The sequence below is a fragment of the Prinia subflava genome, chromosome 5, assembly GCF_021018805.1.
Source record: "Prinia subflava isolate CZ2003 ecotype Zambia chromosome 5, Cam_Psub_1.2, whole genome shotgun sequence".
Taxonomy (NCBI): domain Eukaryota; kingdom Metazoa; phylum Chordata; class Aves; order Passeriformes; family Cisticolidae; genus Prinia; species Prinia subflava.
The window spans coordinates 30,068,203-30,086,817 of record NC_086251.1 but is presented as its reverse complement, the minus strand read 5'-3'; the positions used below and the strand labels follow the sequence as shown (position 1 = coordinate 30,086,817).

Sequence of the window (18,615 nt, the reverse complement as noted above, 5' to 3'; positions counted from 1 at the left end):
AGCAGTAAAGTCTCACCTTCTGCGCCCCTGAGAAGGCGTGGTAGTAACATGAGACATAGGTCATTATGGCCTTCTCATCCGGCCTTAGCGTGCCTATAATATCTGTGCAGAGAAGGAAAAGAGGTTGAAAGGATAAAGTAAGAAGCAGCACATAGGATAAAACAAAACAATCGTGGGTGGCGTGAGAGAGGGGGAGAAACCTTCCCATCATGCATTGCAGGACAGGCCACACAGATTTCCATGCGGAGAGCTGGGAGTTCGGATCAGAAGGTGGCTAGCAGCGTTGGCTTGTGGCTCAAAGCGGCACCCCTCCTTACCCCCAACCCAGGGGGTCCTGAGACGAGGGTCTGGGCTCTGCACCTTCCCAGCTGCACTCTGGGGGCCTGCCCAAGGATGCAAACGAGTTGTTTGGAGACCTGAACGCCCGTGCTGGAGGCCCTTGGTGCGCCGAGGAGCTGAGATCAGAGCCTTCCCACACAGTACACGTCCTGCACAGGATCTGCTCTGCTGCAATGTGCACTGCCTGTTCCTAAGGCACTCAAGCACAGGAGGCTGCCTGGGTTTGGCAAGAGATGTTTCACAAGGTTTCACTCAAAAAGGTTTTCCTTAAGTGACTCCATTACCAACAGGAAAATGGCTAAGCCATAAGTAGCAAGGACTCAACTGCCTGATTCCCAACACAGATGAGAAAAGAGGGGGGGAAAAAAAGGAAACTAACAAAAACAGGCATCTCAGTCATGATAAGCAATGCTCTGTTTGCAAAACCACCATGGATGTACTTGTTAAACACACTTGGTTAGCCCCAGGTGAACTGGGACTGAATTTGTGGCACAGCTTGAGAAAGCAGCAGGTTCAGACCTTAAAGCAAGGGTGCTGGAACCTGGAGCACACATAAGGCAAAAGATAAAGCTTTGGCCATTCATTAAACCCTTCATAAAACCTTAGTCAGCTCTGTTTCTCCATCTTTGGAAAAAGAAGAAAAAAAATAAGTGTATAGGTATTTGAGGTATTTGTATTATTTCCCGGGGGGAAGCTGCAGCTTCCTGCTGCACAGAGAATCTATGTGGTGGTCTTTCCTTTTTGTAAGACCAAGCATCCTAGCTCAGATTTACCAAGATCAAGAGGTACAGGTTCTTGGCCATCAGGACAGCAGTTCATAAGGCAAATGGAGAACGCAGAGCCCCCCACACCCCTAAATTTGCATGTGTCAAAGTGTGGCATACCTAAGTGCCACAGGAAGTACTGGTGACTATAGGGAAGTGGAATTCCTGGCTCCCTTGCCCCATATATTTCATCTGGGGCACCACTTTGAACCAACAGCCAACTCTACCAAGAACATAATAATAAAGATGCCCGTAGCTAGAGAGGAGAGAGAGAAAGAAAAAAAGGTTTGGACATTAGCAACGGCACCAGGTGTGCTCTGTGGAGGGAGCTTGGGATCCTGCGATACCTTCTGGGCTCCTGAGAAGGCGTGGTAGAAGCTAGAAACATAGGTCATGATGGCTTTCTCGTCAGGACGGGCAGTTCCAACAATGTCTGTCAAAAAAAACCTCACGTTAAGAGCACAATCAACTGATGGGAGGGAAGCAGAGGAGGGGTAGAACCACAACTGTCCAGGAGGCCTGCTGCAGCGTGTGCATGTCATAGCGATTCCACAGGGCTTCCCAGCATTCCCCAGAAGATGTGTGTGTCTCAGAACCCAGGATCACCCTTCTGGTTCCCCTCCCTCATCATCAAATTTCCTCCAGAATCTGGCCAGGCTCAGGCAGCCATGTCAGCATGTCTTGTGTCACAGGATTTCCCTGTCCTGAGAACACTACTGTGGTTGGTGGATTGAATCAACCCAAACTGGCATCAGGCTGACATGACTGTTATAGACATATTACACTGCAATTCCTCCACACAGTTCTGTTCTTCTGGAAAGACTTTCTCCCTTTTTTTCCATGCCTCCCTCCTCCATTTCAACACAATGATGGGCTTGAATTTCAAGAGGCCCTTTCATTAGTTTCAGGGGAAACTCAACACCTCCAGAGATCAGAATTAATGGTGTGGAGGAATGCACATTAGCTCGACTCCATGAAGGAGGAGAGAGATCAGTAAAGAGCAATGAGAACTCCTGCTGGAGGCCTTCTTCATCACTGCTGCTTTTGCTGAGATCTGAAGCTAGATCTGCTTATTTTGGAGGTGTCTCTATTTCCTACAGAATGGCAGGAAACATTTCAATCTACTCTGGAAACCTCATGATTTTTTTTTTAACCTCAGCCTGATGAATGCAAGGAAAGCAGAACTCATCTCTGAGTTTGGGAAATACTGCCTAGGAATATGAACATCCTGGTTACTCAGATATAGGTTCACTAGGTTTGGCTGCCCTATTCCCACCTTTCCTCTTTGCTCCTTCCACTCCTTTATTTAACAAAAATCTTTAACTGCTTCTCCTGTCCAACCCAAGTCTGAAATACAGCTTTACCATTAAAACCAGCTGGCTTTAGGCAAACAGCCAACAGCCAGTGAACTATTTCAGGTTGTTGTTTGTACTCCAGAGTTACAGTCCTCAAAATCTACTGCCAAGCTGGTCCTGACAAGGCTCTGAAAAGTAATCCTTGCTGTCCCAGTGGCCTCAGGGATGCAGTCATAATCAGCAGCAAAAGCATCTCTGAACAACATGTAACTCTGTCTTGGTCTCTAGACCCAGTCAGTGACGGATCTTCATGCCAAACACTTCTGAATAGTCAAGAAAAAGCAGTTTATAATAACCATAGTAATAATAATAGCATGCCCTCAAAAGGAAGAACACCAGCAATGTCAGAAAGACCACAGCAAAAAAACCCTGGAGCAAAAGGAACACAGTCCTACACCATACACTAACTCAGTATTTAGCCAGATAACTGGAAGGGAACACTTCAGTCAGCAGATGACAGATGTTACTCATCTCTGCCTTGTGTGTCAACCCCCAGCTAAGACCTCCATGCTAGACTCAAAAGACTGAAGGACAGAGGAGGAAGAAGGAAGCAAAACATGTGACTCATTATTCCATTTTAACTTTTCCTCTATAAAATTACTGCACAGTCATGCAGGAAACATTCAGAGGTTACTGAACTCTTGTACAAAAGAAGTCCACCTAGAAGAAGTGGAACATTACTTGAGAAAAAGCCAGTTAAAAGCTGTTGGATTCTACTTTACCTTCTGCATCCAGCATCTTCGGAATATCCAGATATTTCTCAGCCACATCAAAAGCTGTGTTTAGATTAGTGAGAGGATCATCCTTAAAAAGAAACAGAGGGAGAGCATTAGCATCAACTTTTAACAAGGTACACAGCATTTCTCCCAGAAAGAGCTTGGTTTGGTTCAGGTAACTGCTTGTCAGACAAAATTGTGTGTGAGGCCTCATGTAGCAGGATGAAATAATTAGCTTCCTTTTGAAAGAAGCGCCTGGGGACTCTTGGTATGATAGTTAACATATAGTCTATGCACTTGCAAAAAAAAGGAATATGCATTTTGTCTTGAACCTACTTATACGTAAAATTAGCTTCCTATCATACTGATAGTAAATGATGAGACCACACCTCCCATTTACATCTCATGCTTGTATTAGATTTGCAGCTTCAGTTTTAAAGAAATGCAGAGCTGTGTATCTGTTAGAACATCTAAGCAACACTAAAATAGTAACAACATCTGCAACGGGTGCTGTCCTTAGCTAGTGTACAGTTTGTTGAACACCAGTTGAGTGGGAGGAAGAGAAATGTTTCAACAAATTTCTACAAAATAAATACATATAAAAGTACCCATTTTGCCTTGAGTATGGCTTTTCCTTCTGCACAGGTCTTGTAATTTCCTTAGTACATTTCTATTCCTCTCTACATTAACTTTCTGTAGATTTCAGAGAGCCACACAAGAAAACATGAAATTCAAATGTCATTGAAAATGAAAGCCTCTCTGAAAATTGTGTCCAGCATTCAAATATAATAATCAGCACCAAGACACTTGCCAACCTGTGTAAAGAGTCTCATACCAGCTTATTCCTATGTCCCTGTATAATCATGATACTTCATTATTCTGAAGGCTCAATCCACTTCATGGGTGACAAATGATATTTGCATTATCACTTTCTACTCTTGAGACATGTGGCTTCTACTGGATGAAAGACTGTGAACTGCTAGTATTTAGCCATCTTGTTTGGTGTCTTTTGGGAGGGAGGAAAGATGGGGTGGTGCTCTCCATATTGTCATTTGTGCCACTCACGCTGACACCCACATAAAAACCAGGAAACAGGTAGTAAAATTATTTCACCTTCTTTCTAGAGTGGCATCCATGTTCTGTTTATTTTCTATTTGAATCATGTGCCTTTGCTTATTGCACTGACTTGGAAGATTAAGCAGTGCCTGAACTCTAATCAACAGGCAGTTTCCTTTGAACCCACCCAGCAGGAGAGATGAAGCTAGGCAGGCTTGGGCAGACAGGGTATGGGCATGAATAAAACTTCCTTTATGGCACTAGTCATTATGTAGCCCTCAGATTACAGCCTTCATGAACTAGGAAATTGAGCTGCTCTGAAAAGCAGTTTCCTGCAGCATTTCCCTAGGAATCAAGCATGTATTAGGCTGGCATCCAATAACAGCAACATATTCCTTTGGGCAAATGTCTCTATGAGACAGCAATGTTTCACCTATCAAAGTAAATCACACACAAAGGCCACTAAAACAGACAGTGATCTGTATTAAATCCACTGGAACAAGTCAGTATTAAGCAAGGCAATATTGCACAGGCTTGCTGTGATGAAGCCAGCAGCTGTCACACAGTATGACATAGTGTCAAATCCCTATATTCCTATGTAATACCCTTTCAATGGTGACTACATCAGATAAATCTACATCCACCTCTTCAGAGTTGAGCAGTGGAGCAGGCAGTGATTTTTATTATTCTCCAGCTACAAGGAACCATCCTATGCCATGGAATTAGAGGAACCACTTCAGTTTACATCTCCTTGTCTTCTGTGCCTGATGTGTAGAAACCTCTAGGAACCCACAGCGTAACCAAAAGCCTTATCTGAGGAGGTGAGACTAGCTGGCATATAACCTGCTTTGTTCACTGAGCACAGACATGGCCCTAGCTTCATTTATGAAGAAAAAAATACCAGATTTTCTTTCACTCAAGTGCAGGAGCATCCAGAAATGCCAACTGGCAGCTCCCTTGCCAGTCTTCCCCTAGCCCATGTGTCATTTTCTATTTCTGCAGAAATACCACCACTGTGCAGCAAATTTCACCCCGTGCTGACCATGATCCTCATGGTTGTTAACACCCTGAAGGAGTGTTTAGTATTAACACAAACACTTCCTTAGCATAGACCCATCTGAACAAGCTGCAAGAAGATCTGCCAACCTCTCCTGGAGGAAAGGGAGGAGCAAATCTCTCACTGCAGACAGCTTTCCTATCAGTTTGCAAGTAACAACACCAGGAGCACTGCTGCCAAAGGTTAAAAAGAAATTTCTGGCTGAAAGCTGGGAGAGGTTTCCTGATGGGAAAACTTACTGGGCTTGGGCAGTCCCAAAGGAAGGGCTGGAAGTTTTAACATGTGGGAAACTGGAGATTCACCTAGATAAAGCCAGCAGATTTCTACCTCAAATGCAAGAAAGATGCACAATCACAGTATTTCTTAGGGAATGAAACTATAGATAGCACTGCTGAAAGCAAGCTACCCAAGTCCAAGACTAGCTTGGAGATGAGCAGAGGGCTACACTTGAGCAAGACTGTTCCCTACAGGAAAAACTTCACCCCTCAAGAACAGTGGAGCAGCTCATCCCAAAAATGCTTCTTTGTGCATGAGTCAGGGTTTCCCCTGGTGCTTTTCCAAGACTACAACAGGGCCTCAAGCCCTATCAAATTCCTGCCAACTTCACCACTTTCAGTTCCATCTCACTGTACCCCAGCTAATCATTATCTCAAATCACTGCTTCAGTTGATGCCCATGAAAAAGGGGCAATGAAATAAAGGCTGGCCAGGCAGCTCCAGGCCTTGCACTGCAGCACCACGGCTGCAGGCACACTTTAGGGACCCAAACACAGCAGACCAAACAAAAAGTCACCTGTCCCCAATTACTCCCACAGCTGAAACACACACCCAGAAGAGCAGCGACCCAGATGAGGCTGCAGAGGTGTCTTGGTTGCAATTGCATTTATGTGCACATAGCAATGGCAGAGGCATGAAAAGGAACAGTAACTTGCCAGACCCTAGCTGGGCTAGCCACAAGGAAATCTATAGCTTTACCATGGAGGAGGTACTTTGTTTTAGGTGGCACACAGCAAACCTGCCCTAGACAGATGCCAACCTGGCTCATTCTCTGCTTTTGCTGACTGAAGACTAACATGGTTCTTTATCTTTTGTCACAACCCTAATTTATGCAGGGACTCCTCTCTTCCTCCAGCTACTTCCAAGTCCTTGCAGCACACAAGGTTGCCATGGCAATTATTGCACTGTAACATAAAAAACACCATCTATCAACTAGCAATCAGGAAAGGAGATGGAGGGGAGGGAAAACTGAGAGAGAGCAAGCACTTACTATATCTGCCAGAACTGAAGACACAAGGAAAGAAATCCAAAACTCATGTTTTCAGAAATATCTGCATATAACTCAGCAGTACACAGACCACAGTTCTATACATACTGTGGTATATGAGGGGGTGTCAGAGCCAGCAGTCAATCACTGTACTTGGCAAAAGTATCTTGATGTGGCTCACAGCAGAGCTAGAGTCAAGGGTAAAAGGAGGAAGGGAATCCTTATCTTCTGCATACCCCTCACTTGCAGGCCACGGCTGAATCCCAAGATCTTATCTAGCTGAATAATAGCAGACAGATCTGCACCAAATAGGAACTATCTAACCAAGTATCTGGGCTGTCAGGCAATCACCAACACCAAGCTAGACTTGTACCTGTTGTTTTGAGGCCTGGACTATACAAATAACTTTAGCTAGGCTGTGCCTGTATGCAGAGAAGAACTCTGCTTGTTCCACTATTACAGCTAGACTAGGAAAAATAGCTAGGAACAAACTCAACACAAAACAATGCTGACAAAAGAAGTTGCTAAATTTTGTAAAGACATGCACTACTATGCTGGCTACCTTTTGCAAGTACACACAGCCAATACAGGTCTGTAGCCTAGACACAGCCTCTGTGAAAGAGCAGAAAACACAAGCTGCGGAAGAACGCTGCCCAAACAAGAAGTACAGTACAGAACTCTGGGCAGCTGGAACTGACTTCACCTCTTTATTTCATAAATTTGTGTGTATGTGTATATACAGAAACACACACAGCATTGCCAAAGGCACACACAACTGAGATGCCAGTAATTGCTCCCTAGAGCTGGAAAAGAACTTGAGGTGGATCTCTGATCCACTGTAATAGCTGCTTCTCAGCAGCCTCCTCTGTGTTTATGCATTCCACAAATGGTTTCAAATATCTAGCATAAAAAAGGTTAACTTCCCTTCAGCACACATCAGCTGCCAGAGTTAAAGACTAGGCTCTAAAGCTCCTTCCAGCTATTTGCTCAAGATTTCAGCTGTTGTAGAGTTCTCTAACATACATTTAATCTCATCTCTGTAGAGTAACTGAGGCAGAACAACAATAAAAATGATACAGAGTGTGAGAAGACTTAAGGAGGACAGAGGGAACCAGATGAAGGAGGGGATCAAAAGCAAGCAGAGATCAAAAGATGCTGGTTCCCCCTAACCTTACTCCAAGCCCCTCTCTTGTACACTGAGTTTGGCTAGAACAATCACCCTATTTTTCACCCTAAAAAGCCTGCAGTCAATATCAACAAATACCTCACTTTCTTTCACTCTGTTTTCGCTTGGGTTTGGCTTAGGGCCTTGTTGATAACAGAGTGTGCTGCAGCATTTACCTGCCCGGGTTTGTCAGGCACACATTGCTTAGCTGCGTTATTTTCCCAAGATTAGGCATGGAAAATGTTACTCTAGTAATTCCTTTTCTTCTTGCTGCTGTTTATGTAAACAGGTACAGTCTCCCCCCACTGTTTATTCATCATGTGTTAACTCCAGACACTAAAACTGATTAGAAAAATTGATTACACTGGAAGACAGTAAAGATCTAAAAAGTTATTGAAAAGCAGATCAGGAATTGTACAGTTCATTGCCTCTGGGATGCAGCTAATTTGATTAAATCATTTATATTTTGTCCATTTGCACGGTGATTCAAGAGTCCAGGTCTGTTGGTGATGGGCTTCTTTGTTTATTTCCCTAGCTAACATCAAGCATGCATGCACTTAATACACTCAATCCAGGAGACCCGATGGACAAGCTTTTTGTGTTAGCCCCAGCAATGACATATGAATTATGCTCTTGGTAACATGGGCATAGATACAGTGAAACTGATCTCAGCAAATTGCAGGAATGCCAGTAGGATAAGAACCCAGTTTAATCTTCTATTGCACTGCTGGGTCAAGACATTGGGAGGAGCATAAATCACTAAGTAGTTATTGTCATCATCCATTCAGCAATTTTGTCTCCAAACCGCACAGGAAGTAAACTTTGGAGCAGCTTGGTATTGTGCTACCAGAACAAGTATTTAAGCAAAATTGAGTTTTCTCACAAATGCTTTTTTGGCACCTGATACCATGCTAGGAGAAGCCCAGAAGCACTGCAGATGACTCAGTGCTAAGCTGGAAGCATGTGACAAGTGTCCAGTGAGGGCACACAAACCCCTCAATGAGCTACTGCATTTTGAACACCAGATAACTGGTTTCTATCCAACTCTCCACAGAAATGTTAATCCTGATTTGACTCACTAGTCTGTGACATTAACACAGAACTATTCCCACATTTGGTCTTACTGAGTTTGCCAGCTTTTGCTCATCAGCTGGGACTGGGGCACGTGTGTCTCATACAAGGCAGTCTGAAAACAGGCAAAGTCAAGCAGGAAGCTCATTAAGTTCACGCTTCACTAAGAAGACTGAATGTACTGAATCATCCCTCCTTCCTTCCCCCCCCCAAGTCCTGCAACTGCCAGCTTGTGCTGAAGTTCTCCAATTATGTTTATCAAGCTAATTCTTTTCCCTCTTCTAAGGTGCCAAGCATCTGGTCTGATAGACAATCGAATTTGTACCTTTCGTAGCTTCCCGTAGTCGATGAGCTCTGGACGGTGTCTGTGAATTAAAGCACAGAAACCAAGGCCATCCTTCCAACTACGAGAGAAACACAAGAAAGAACAATGAGCACTGTTCAGCCACGGAGACACACAGTGGTGAGCATGAGAGAAGGCACCACGGCAGTGAGACAACTAATTCTGGTTTCGTTTCCAACTAATAGTGCTTCTGTAAGTGCTGGGAATGAGGATATCTTGTGTGAGTGTGAGACTGCAGTAAAGATTCCTTTTAACCCCTACAAAAATCCATTGTGATTAAGACTTGCCCACTGAGTTGGCACCTCGTTTCTGGCAGTTGTCTGTGCTGAACTCTCTGTGCATATCCTGTGCAGCATGTGAGCTCAAGGTTGAAAAAAGGTATAGACATAAGCCGTAAAGGAGGAACAAGTACATTCCTCAGGGAAAAGGCAGATGTCCCCAGCTAGCTCCACTGAAGCATTGGCAAGCATGGACGGCAGTTAAGCTTAGAAGTGCTTTACATGAAAAGGTTTATACAAGGCTCCAAGATGTGCTGGAAAAAACACTATTATGCAGAATCTTCACTGGAACATCTGCCAGTTTGGAAATATGAAAAGCAGACCAAGAGAACCTCTTATTCCTCCTCAGCTTTGCCATACTACAAAAGTTAGGAGGCAGTCCTTTTTTCATAGCTCCTGAAGTGTTCTGAGTTTTCACAGAGAAAAAGCTCTCTTGCTTAGCCCATGCCACAAATGCTGCTCTTGGAGGACTTAATGCCCTGAAGAACTTCATGAAAGCAGCAACTGTAACCTGAATGAGGAATTAGATGTAGGTACTTGGATCCTCTGAGAACCTCTGCCTTCAGTTTCCTAGGCATCCCTCTGGACCACACTGCTACTTGTGTAATGTGCCCATGCATTGCCTTGGGAGGTCTGTCAGGAATACTGCTGAACATACAGCATAAGAATGGCAAACCCTCAAGACACAGGAAAATAACACAGATTATAAAGCTAAGTTCTTGCCTGTAACTCACCTGATATGGAAGTTCTGGATGTTTACATTTTTGTACGGGGCTGTCTTCCTCTGACACCATAACAAAAGTCCTTCTTTAGCAGATGTTTCTAGGGAAAGAATGGAAACACATCAATTAATTTAAACAGAAGTCTCTGGAGCATATGGTAGAAAATCATCACCAATTCCCCTTTGATAGAGACTGCACTAAACTGTGCTTTATTTAACTTCACTTGTCAGAGAATTTCTTATTTGGAAAAGTCTATTAGGATAGTTTTGTTACTATTATATGCTTAATGAGGTTCACTAATAAGAAGTTAGCTTTTTGGGATTAGAGAGTCTTGTAGGACTCCTAAGTGATAGGTTTTCAGAGCTAGCCCCTGAATCAAACTCCAACACTAAAGTTTATTTTCAGGCTTAGCTATCCTTTTGAGCTATCCTTGAAATCTATTGTCAGAGAAGCACGTGAAAAACTGATCTCAGTATGCTTGAGCCTGGCTATAAATGTTCATGAGACATCAGGGCAGCTGGGGAAGGGTAGCTCCCCAGGATCTTTCAGTGACTCACTTAAGAGCACATTTTGGGCCATTTTAAGTGGTAAAGCCATTTAGTTACCCCAGTTGTCCATTACTGAACAGTGGCAGGAAAGAACTAAAATTTACCTTCAACTGAGATATCCTGAATGGCAAAACGAAGGATGATGGTCCAGATCATTCCAAGGGTCATTTTAACATTGCCATCCACGATTTCTATGGAAAAAAAAAGGTAGAAAGATAAAAAATAGAAGACAAAGTTGCAACTGCAAATCCTTGTAAAACAGGAGTATTGGGGAACATTTCCTTTTGCAGACAGGAGAAATGGAATTCCTGCTAAAAACTGTTTTTCCCTGCCTTCCCAGATACTCTGCTGATAGGTGCAGTACCCAGTAATCAGACTGGTTCTTTTGCAGTACAATACTGAGAGCAAAACAGACACAGATGATCCCAAAGATCGAGAATAAGCACTAATTTAGATCGGTGCAATTCCCCACAGGGGCCTAACAGCACCTTCCTCAGGTATAATCACTATTACTTAGAAGTCAAAGAAGCCGAACTAGAAAAGGAAAAGCATTTCTTCTCTTATACCCTATCGACTCCAAGCCACCTATGTAACTGCCCTAGCATAAATATACCAGAAGGACCAGTGACAATTCCCAGAGCAGATAGGCTTTGACAGCTGGTTTTGTCCTGTGAACAAGTTACCACCAAGAAAACCATACACCATAAACATTTTAATTTCAAATAAGCCTAAATACATCAGACTGCCTGATGAGACTTCTTTCAGTCATGTAATTGTCAAACAAGACAACAGAGCATTTCTCAAAGTCCATGCATCCTGCTGGAAGAGGAAGCAAGGACTCATGCTGACCAGTCTGTGCAGAACATAACATAAACCATGATTGTGAGCAGACTGTCCTTTACTGCTCATTAGATTCCACAACACAAATCAGCAAGGGTCAAGAACTTGGAGGTTTTACAAGGGAACTGCGTGCGTGTGTGACATACGATCTGTTTAGCATGCAGGACCAAGGTCCTGGGGAGAGGTGCTTGGGGCAATGCTGGCCCAGAAAGAAGCTTCCACCATCTATGGACTAGAGCCAAACAGTCCAAACAGTGAGCAGATGGGTCTCCAGTACTGATCCTCAACATCTACTAAAATTCCGTGGATATATATACACACAGTTACAGAATTTACAGCCTTCACACTTTTGGATAGTGAAACCAGCTGAGCTGCTTTCTCCTACTCATTCTCTGACAGGTCTCTGTATGGTAGGATCTTTCACAAATGACAAGTTACAAGAGTATTTTCAGTAATAAAATGGTTGGAATTAACCTACTGTTTGGACGTAGAATAATTCAAGTCCCAAGAAGACTGTCAGAAACAATTTTTGTACTACTGTAGACACCTCCATGCCACTTCTTTTATAAAGCTGCCCAGCAGGAACACACTGTGTTCAGGAGCAACTACAATCTGCCGTACAGGCAACTGACACCTGTCTAGATACTGACACAAAAGTAACAATATTTGAATTTTTCATTTTAAGCTGCTAAAAAAACTTTCCTTCTTACAAAAAAAATTCAAAATATGAACCTCATTGTATTCAAAACCAACAGACCAGCAGCACACATCCCAAAAAGATTTTTGGAAATCGTGTCCAAATTCCTGAAAACTTGTGATTTAGAGATACATGTCACACAACTTCCAGTATAAATCAGAATTATATGCTCTACTGTCCCTTGACATACATCTGAATTAGTGATTTACAGATGCAAAAGACAGAAAACAAGGGATGCTACCTTCTTCTACTGCAGTAAAACTCTGCTCCTTTCTAAACTTTAGAGTACACTAACATCTCTTAGTGGGTCATCAGTTTGCCCAGAATTAAACAGCCAGTAACTTTCCAGTTCAGTACAAAAAACCTACAGTTACTTTTGCTGGCATGAAAAAAGTGTGTTTGTCTGTTGATGGTTTTCACACAAATTAGTTTTTTACAGACATTTTGAGGTCAGGGGGTTGTCTGCTAGGCTGATGCAAGAAAATGTCATGAGTTGGCAAGCGTATTCAGTTTGGTCCTTTTTGCATTTTTCATCCCTCCAAAAAAGCACTGCAATCAACTCAAAGGAAAATCCTTACTATTTTTACAAATACCTGAGATACTGAAGCTAAAATATACAAGAAAGCATCTGTATTTGTTCATGTGATAGATACCCAGAGGGATTTTCAAAAAGCAAAAAACCCAGTGCTTGTAAAACCCACAACAGTTGGCAGGACTCTTCTAGGATATATTTAAGACCTGAAACTAAATTGAGTTTTTAAGTTTAATGGGCTTGATTAAAATCTGATGACAATACTTTAATGCTGAAAATGCTTCATGAACAGTAATAAATCAACCAGTGAGCTGAAACAGGTAATTAATAGTGCTCCATGGATTTTAATTGGAAATAAAGGTCCAGACACTTACATAAAACCGACAGCATTAAGTCGCTAATGTCGCATAAGAACTCGGCACTATGTTCTGGTCACGTCCTCAAATTCCAGTTTTATAAAGTCAGCTGGTGGGATTAAGGTGAAAGCATCCTTTCTTTCCCAGTCCTCTTCACAGCACTACCCATTTAAAAAGGAAAACATGCTCCCTGTTCCCATATCTGATTACTCCTTAGCAGTGCACCAAAACAAAGCTGCCGTAGAGGAAATCCAGAATATTTCTACCACTTCATCTCTACATGTCATTTTACTTCACACGGTACCACCATTTACCAAGCAGATACTGATGTCAGTGAGACTAGTCAGTGATCCATCCTAGGATACACATTTAACAAGCCACAACCCTCTGTCCTTATTTTTTTTGCTGCTCCTTGAAATAGAATTGACAAATTTGTTATTATTTGTTAGAAGCAGGCAAGCATTTTTCATTTCTAGTGCTAAAAATCTGGAAACCTGGTTACAAAGTCAATCAGCCTGATCACAAGACTCTATGCTCTTTGGCCCTCAGTCACTTGGTTTTCCATCCCAGCATTCCCACTGCAAACTTCCTTTTCCTTCTGAATTCACTACCCTTCATTTGCTGTCAGTCTCTTTCTAGTATAGTAGAATAGGCTAAGAAACAAAAGTGAAAAACATGGTTGCAAAACAGGTTTGCATGAAGCTTTCTGCTTCCTGATGATGAAGAAAAAGATACTCCACAGGAATTGTTAAAAAGTTGAATGCAACACTAAAAAGCTAGAACAATCTAATGCTTCATTAAAGACAATATGCTTGTTCCCTGCTGACATAAGGAGGACTCAGTAATGTGAGAGCAGTTCATGTATTAAAAGGTTTGTAATCAGGCAGTATTTTCTAAAAGCCTGACTCTGCTTTCCAAGTGCTCTTTCTAGGCAGGGCCTCTGCAAGCACTGTGTGCACTTCACCACCAGCAGCTGTTGCAGGAACAGCAGCAGCAAGCACATCTTATCAATGTGATTTACATTCAACTCGAGGGTTGATCAGTTGCTGGCTAAAGCTGGTGAGGCATCTGCATCCACTAGAAGGAATTTTTTTTGCACCAGTGAATATGCTTCCACCCAGCTCCTATCATCGTACCTGGTAACAAGTATGCAAAAACTACAGAACTGGTTGGCCACAGAGACGTGAGTTTGGAAATGCCACCACCGCTCTTAAATGCTTGAATTTATCTTGAAAAATGCAAAAATTATTAAGCTTCCTTTCCTGCCATGGACAGTTAGAAGCAGAATCAACAACACACAAACTCTTATCCCCTCCTAGATATTTCTGAGCTGCCCATGAGAGCACAGCCTTTGGTTACCCCATGGACAGAAGCTGCAGGGCATGAACAACTGGCAGGATAGCAGTATGATCTGGGAATTGGAGACACAGAACAATGGTGTGACATAAAGGCTGCTCTGCATTTTGTTTGTCAAACAAAAGCCAAAGACAGCAGGACAACTATCCACGCCCCTGTCTTCAGAAAGCATGTTGCTCCTGATGCATGATGGTCCTGTCAGATAGACAGATAGATGGCATTGTTAGTGAGGGTGTAACTCTTGAGTCCCAACAGAAAGGACAGGACATCGGGACATATAAAATGCTATGCTTACTCACTGAGTAAAAAAATAGGGAAAATAAGGAGATCCTATTTTCTCCCTCTTTTCATAGTAAAAATAAATGTAAGCTTGCACTGCCTGGTCCTTCAGAAGGTGCTTTACTCAGATAGGACCTTTGCAATCATTGAAATCACTAAACTTTATTTCTCCTTTTACTTGTGCAGGTGAGAATAGGGGTGGGTTCATCCAAAGTTATCTGTATGTTGAAGTAAGCAAGATCTGTTAAAGAAAGCAGCAATCTTCTATGCAGATTTAAGATAAATCAGTCTTAGGGTGACATACTTGACCTATTCAGTCTGTTAAATCCCAGGAGCATTTGACATGAGTATGGAATCTATTACAGCAAAAGAAGGCTGCTGAGGTGTCAGATGACAGTGAGATTTAAAAGCAGATGAAAACCATTTGGCTAGGGCCTTCCTTGATCCAGATTTACACTGATCTGCTGTATGCCACAACATACTTTGATTCTATGGACTGCAGCTAACAAGATGCTTAGATTAAAACAAAACCAACCCCCCCAAAAACCGGGCTATTGATAGTCAACATGTACAGAGAACTACAGCTGGACTGCAGACCCTTCAAACAGGAACTTGCTGCCCAGCAGACAGCCAGAGATGGAACAAGCCCCTGAGGTAAGGAGTGTGCTCCCTCAGCCAGTACCACCACACTGCAGCTGCACAGTGGTTTTCTTCTCTGGGAGAGAAGCTCCCTAGAAAACTTTCTGCATCAGTCCAACCTGACCCAGGCATCTAGAGATCATTTTCTTGGTGCAGAATTATAACTGACTCATTGGTTTTAACCTTCTACCTTGCTGCTGCATGATGTCTTTAAAAAGTCTCAAAGCAAGTCCCTAAAATTCATGCTTCAGAAAGGTTCATAATCCCCTTCACAAACAGAATAAACTGCTGTACTATCCAAAGTAGAAGTCCATTTTTACAGCTGATGTGCAGTTTACTGCCCACCAACACCTGACATGCTGGGCAGAAGTCCTTGCAGCAGGCTGAGCTCCTTGGTGACAAGCAGAGTGGCCTGGGCTCAGTCTGTGTGTATGGGCAGGCCCTGGGGTGGGTGAGTCCCTGCTGTGACCACACTCACATGGCCTGAGCTGGCACCACAGCACAGGCCCAAGCACTCTCTGTAAAAATCAAAGCTAACCTGAGACTAAACTGCAGTGCCATGCCACCTTTGGTGGCTTAAAGAAAGCCATATGTATTGTCCATGTAGCTGCACAGGCACCAGGACAAAGGAAAACCAGGAAACATTTGGCAGGAGAGCTCAAGATCACTATTCAGATTGATGTGGCTCATACTTCTCTCACAAAATGGCACTGCACAGCCTCTTTCTGAGCAGAATAACTGGTATGAGTCCATACTGAATAAGTGGGCCCCGGTGATCTTCGGTCACAGATCATTTGACTTGCAAATGATTTCTAAGTGCTGTGAGATGCAGTCACAGCTGACTCAGGAACAGATTAAAAAAAAAAGAAATCCCTCAGAAGAAGAAAAGAAACTACTGCCAGGGAGAACAGAATCAGAAGGGGAAAAAAAAGGGGAATTTAGGAAGAAAGAAAGATACGGTTTACACATACTCTGGAAAACAGGAGCTATTTTAAGGCAGATCATCTCTGGGTCCAGTTCCAGCTTCCAGTTTTCTAGTCTGAAAAGGATCCTATACAGATATGGGCTGTTATAGTAGACACTGGATGTATGAGTCTTTTTTAAGGGCACAAAATGACCTTAGATATGTATGTGTGCTCCATAAACAGTACTCACAGCCAACAACAGCCTCAGGCTGCTACTGCTGAAAAAGCTGAGAAATTTGAAGAAAAGTTTTGCATCCAAAACATCTGTATTATTCAGCCACTGACCTCTTACATTTTGCTCTTCAATACCAAACACAGTGGAGCAGCGTCTGCAATGTCCCTGACATTATTTCTAAATTATTCCAAAATCTCCATGAAGTTAAAGCAGTATGCTGAGGTAAAGGTTTTGGTAAGGCAAACATAAGCATGTGCAGGGGCTGAGGTAATCTGCCTGATCTGACATGGAACAAATGAGCCATAAGACGGGTACAGGTGTTGAAGATGCCCCAAGAGAATGCTTGAAAATTCAGAATTTGGGACAGCATACCAAGATTGCACTGACTTCATGAGCTGAGAACAAGCAGAGTTCAGCCCTGTAGGCCCAGGACTCTCCCAAAGAAGGAATACTCATCCAGAACTGTATCATGGGCTCACTTCCTGGCTGTGTCATGAGTTTCCCTAGAGAAACCAAGTATTTCCATCTGCAGAGTGGAGATAACAAACCTCCCTCATTTTCCATGGTCAGTGTAAAGACAAACCTAGAAATATCTCAGAAGCAGAGTGTCTCCACAGCAACAGTGACAAACTGCATCCATAGGATGGACAAACAGATCCAGAACAGAGGAAAACAAGTGTCTTGAAAACCTGTACAACTTTCTGGGACTTGGGTGACATATCTGTAAAATACCCACCACCTCTGCTAAAAAGACAAAAATCCTACACAGCTGCCTGCTTTCCACATGATCTGCAAGTTCTTGAGGGCATCCCAGATGCTGCCCACACTGGTGGTCTCTACACAGTGATACAAGGCTTCCAGCCAGAGCATCCAGCTATGCAGGGTGCACAAAGAGAAGCCTGGAAGCCTTGAAAATTGGATCCTCTGGGGTCCTTGTCCTGTGTTGGGGACTGCACTTGGCTTTGACCCATGCAATGTCCTCCAGCAATAGATCCTCTCCAGCAGCTCTGAAACAGCTAAATACAAATACCTGCTATGCTTCAATTCAGAGTTTTCTTCATTTGAGAAAGAAATATCTCAATTGATTTTTTTTTTGCCATTGCTCAGTTTTCCTTAACTCATGAGAACCAAGAGAAAAGCAGGATGACCTGACCAATAAACCCAAATGGAAATCAGGTCTGGCAGCCTGGTGTGAAGACAGGATATAAATCCAGGGTAAAGGCCTACTATATACCATTTTTAACTCAATTGTTTATTCCACAAGAACACAGTGGGGCTTGAGAGGTGTAAAGGGAAATGACATGCAGCTATGAAAGAAAGGCAAGGACTAAGCACAGCTTGGGCTCAGAAACATCAGATGGTTCCTTTACCTTCTGCTCCAATGGATACTAGCTTGACTCCTTTGCTGGCAATGAAATCCAAGGCCTTGTTCACATTGGATATTTTGTGCACTCGCATTTTGCCTCTTTCAGGCTTAGCCAGACGTTCACCTAATAAGAAAAGAGGCAAAAAAATAAAAGTATTAGAAAACAATTCTGAACCTGTTCCTCCCTGGTGCCTGTTTCCTGTGGTGTGGCTCCCACTGCTCAGCCTGGTAGAGAGCAGACCTCCCTGCATCCTTTCAGGACAGCCATACTCACTGTTTAAGCACCCCCAGAGAGAATCAGATAGAAAAGTGTATTTTTGATGCATCACAGGTAAGTTGGTAACTGAGAATCTGTCCTTTTCAGACTGGGTTTGTGTCAGAGGTGAAAAGATCTGAGCTAGGCAGTGGAACCAACCTCTTCTAGCCACAGATAACAAGGCCTGGAAAGAGCACAGACTCCTCTCCCCAACAAAGACAGGTGAGGAGCTCCCCTCCAGCATTTGCAACATCCAACTTAAAAAGCAAATCTCTCCTTGGAACTACTACAGTCAAATGTGAGGGTGATCTTGTACCTTGTCTTTTCTTTCCCCCAGGCAAGATTCAGACCTCCTACCTCTCTAGTCTCTCCATTGAATGGCCAAAACTGCCTGTAGCAGGAAATAAAATTACTTCTTTGGCAAATGGCTTTATAATTGTAAGGACTGTCCCATCAACTCCTTTCCATTAAGTCTGA

General features: G+C 43.0%; 1 protein-coding gene across 3 annotated transcripts in view; it reads right to left on the bottom strand.

Moving 5' to 3' along the window:
• Positions 1-18,615, bottom strand: part of ACTN1 (actinin alpha 1) — an 86,577-nt gene that overhangs the window by 22,717 nt on the left and 45,245 nt on the right. For all 3 annotated transcript variants that reach the window (XM_063398742.1, XM_063398740.1, XM_063398741.1), the window contains exons 3-8: positions 17,887-18,006; positions 10,782-10,868; positions 10,142-10,229; positions 9,112-9,190; positions 3,181-3,262; positions 1,451-1,536 (exon numbers count right to left, since the gene is read on the bottom strand). In XM_063398742.1, coding sequence (XP_063254812.1) covers positions 1,451-1,536; positions 3,181-3,262; positions 9,112-9,190; positions 10,142-10,229; positions 10,782-10,868; positions 17,887-18,006 — 542 coding nt within the window. The remainder of the gene's footprint in view (positions 1-1,450; positions 1,537-3,180; positions 3,263-9,111; positions 9,191-10,141; positions 10,230-10,781; positions 10,869-17,886; positions 18,007-18,615) is intronic.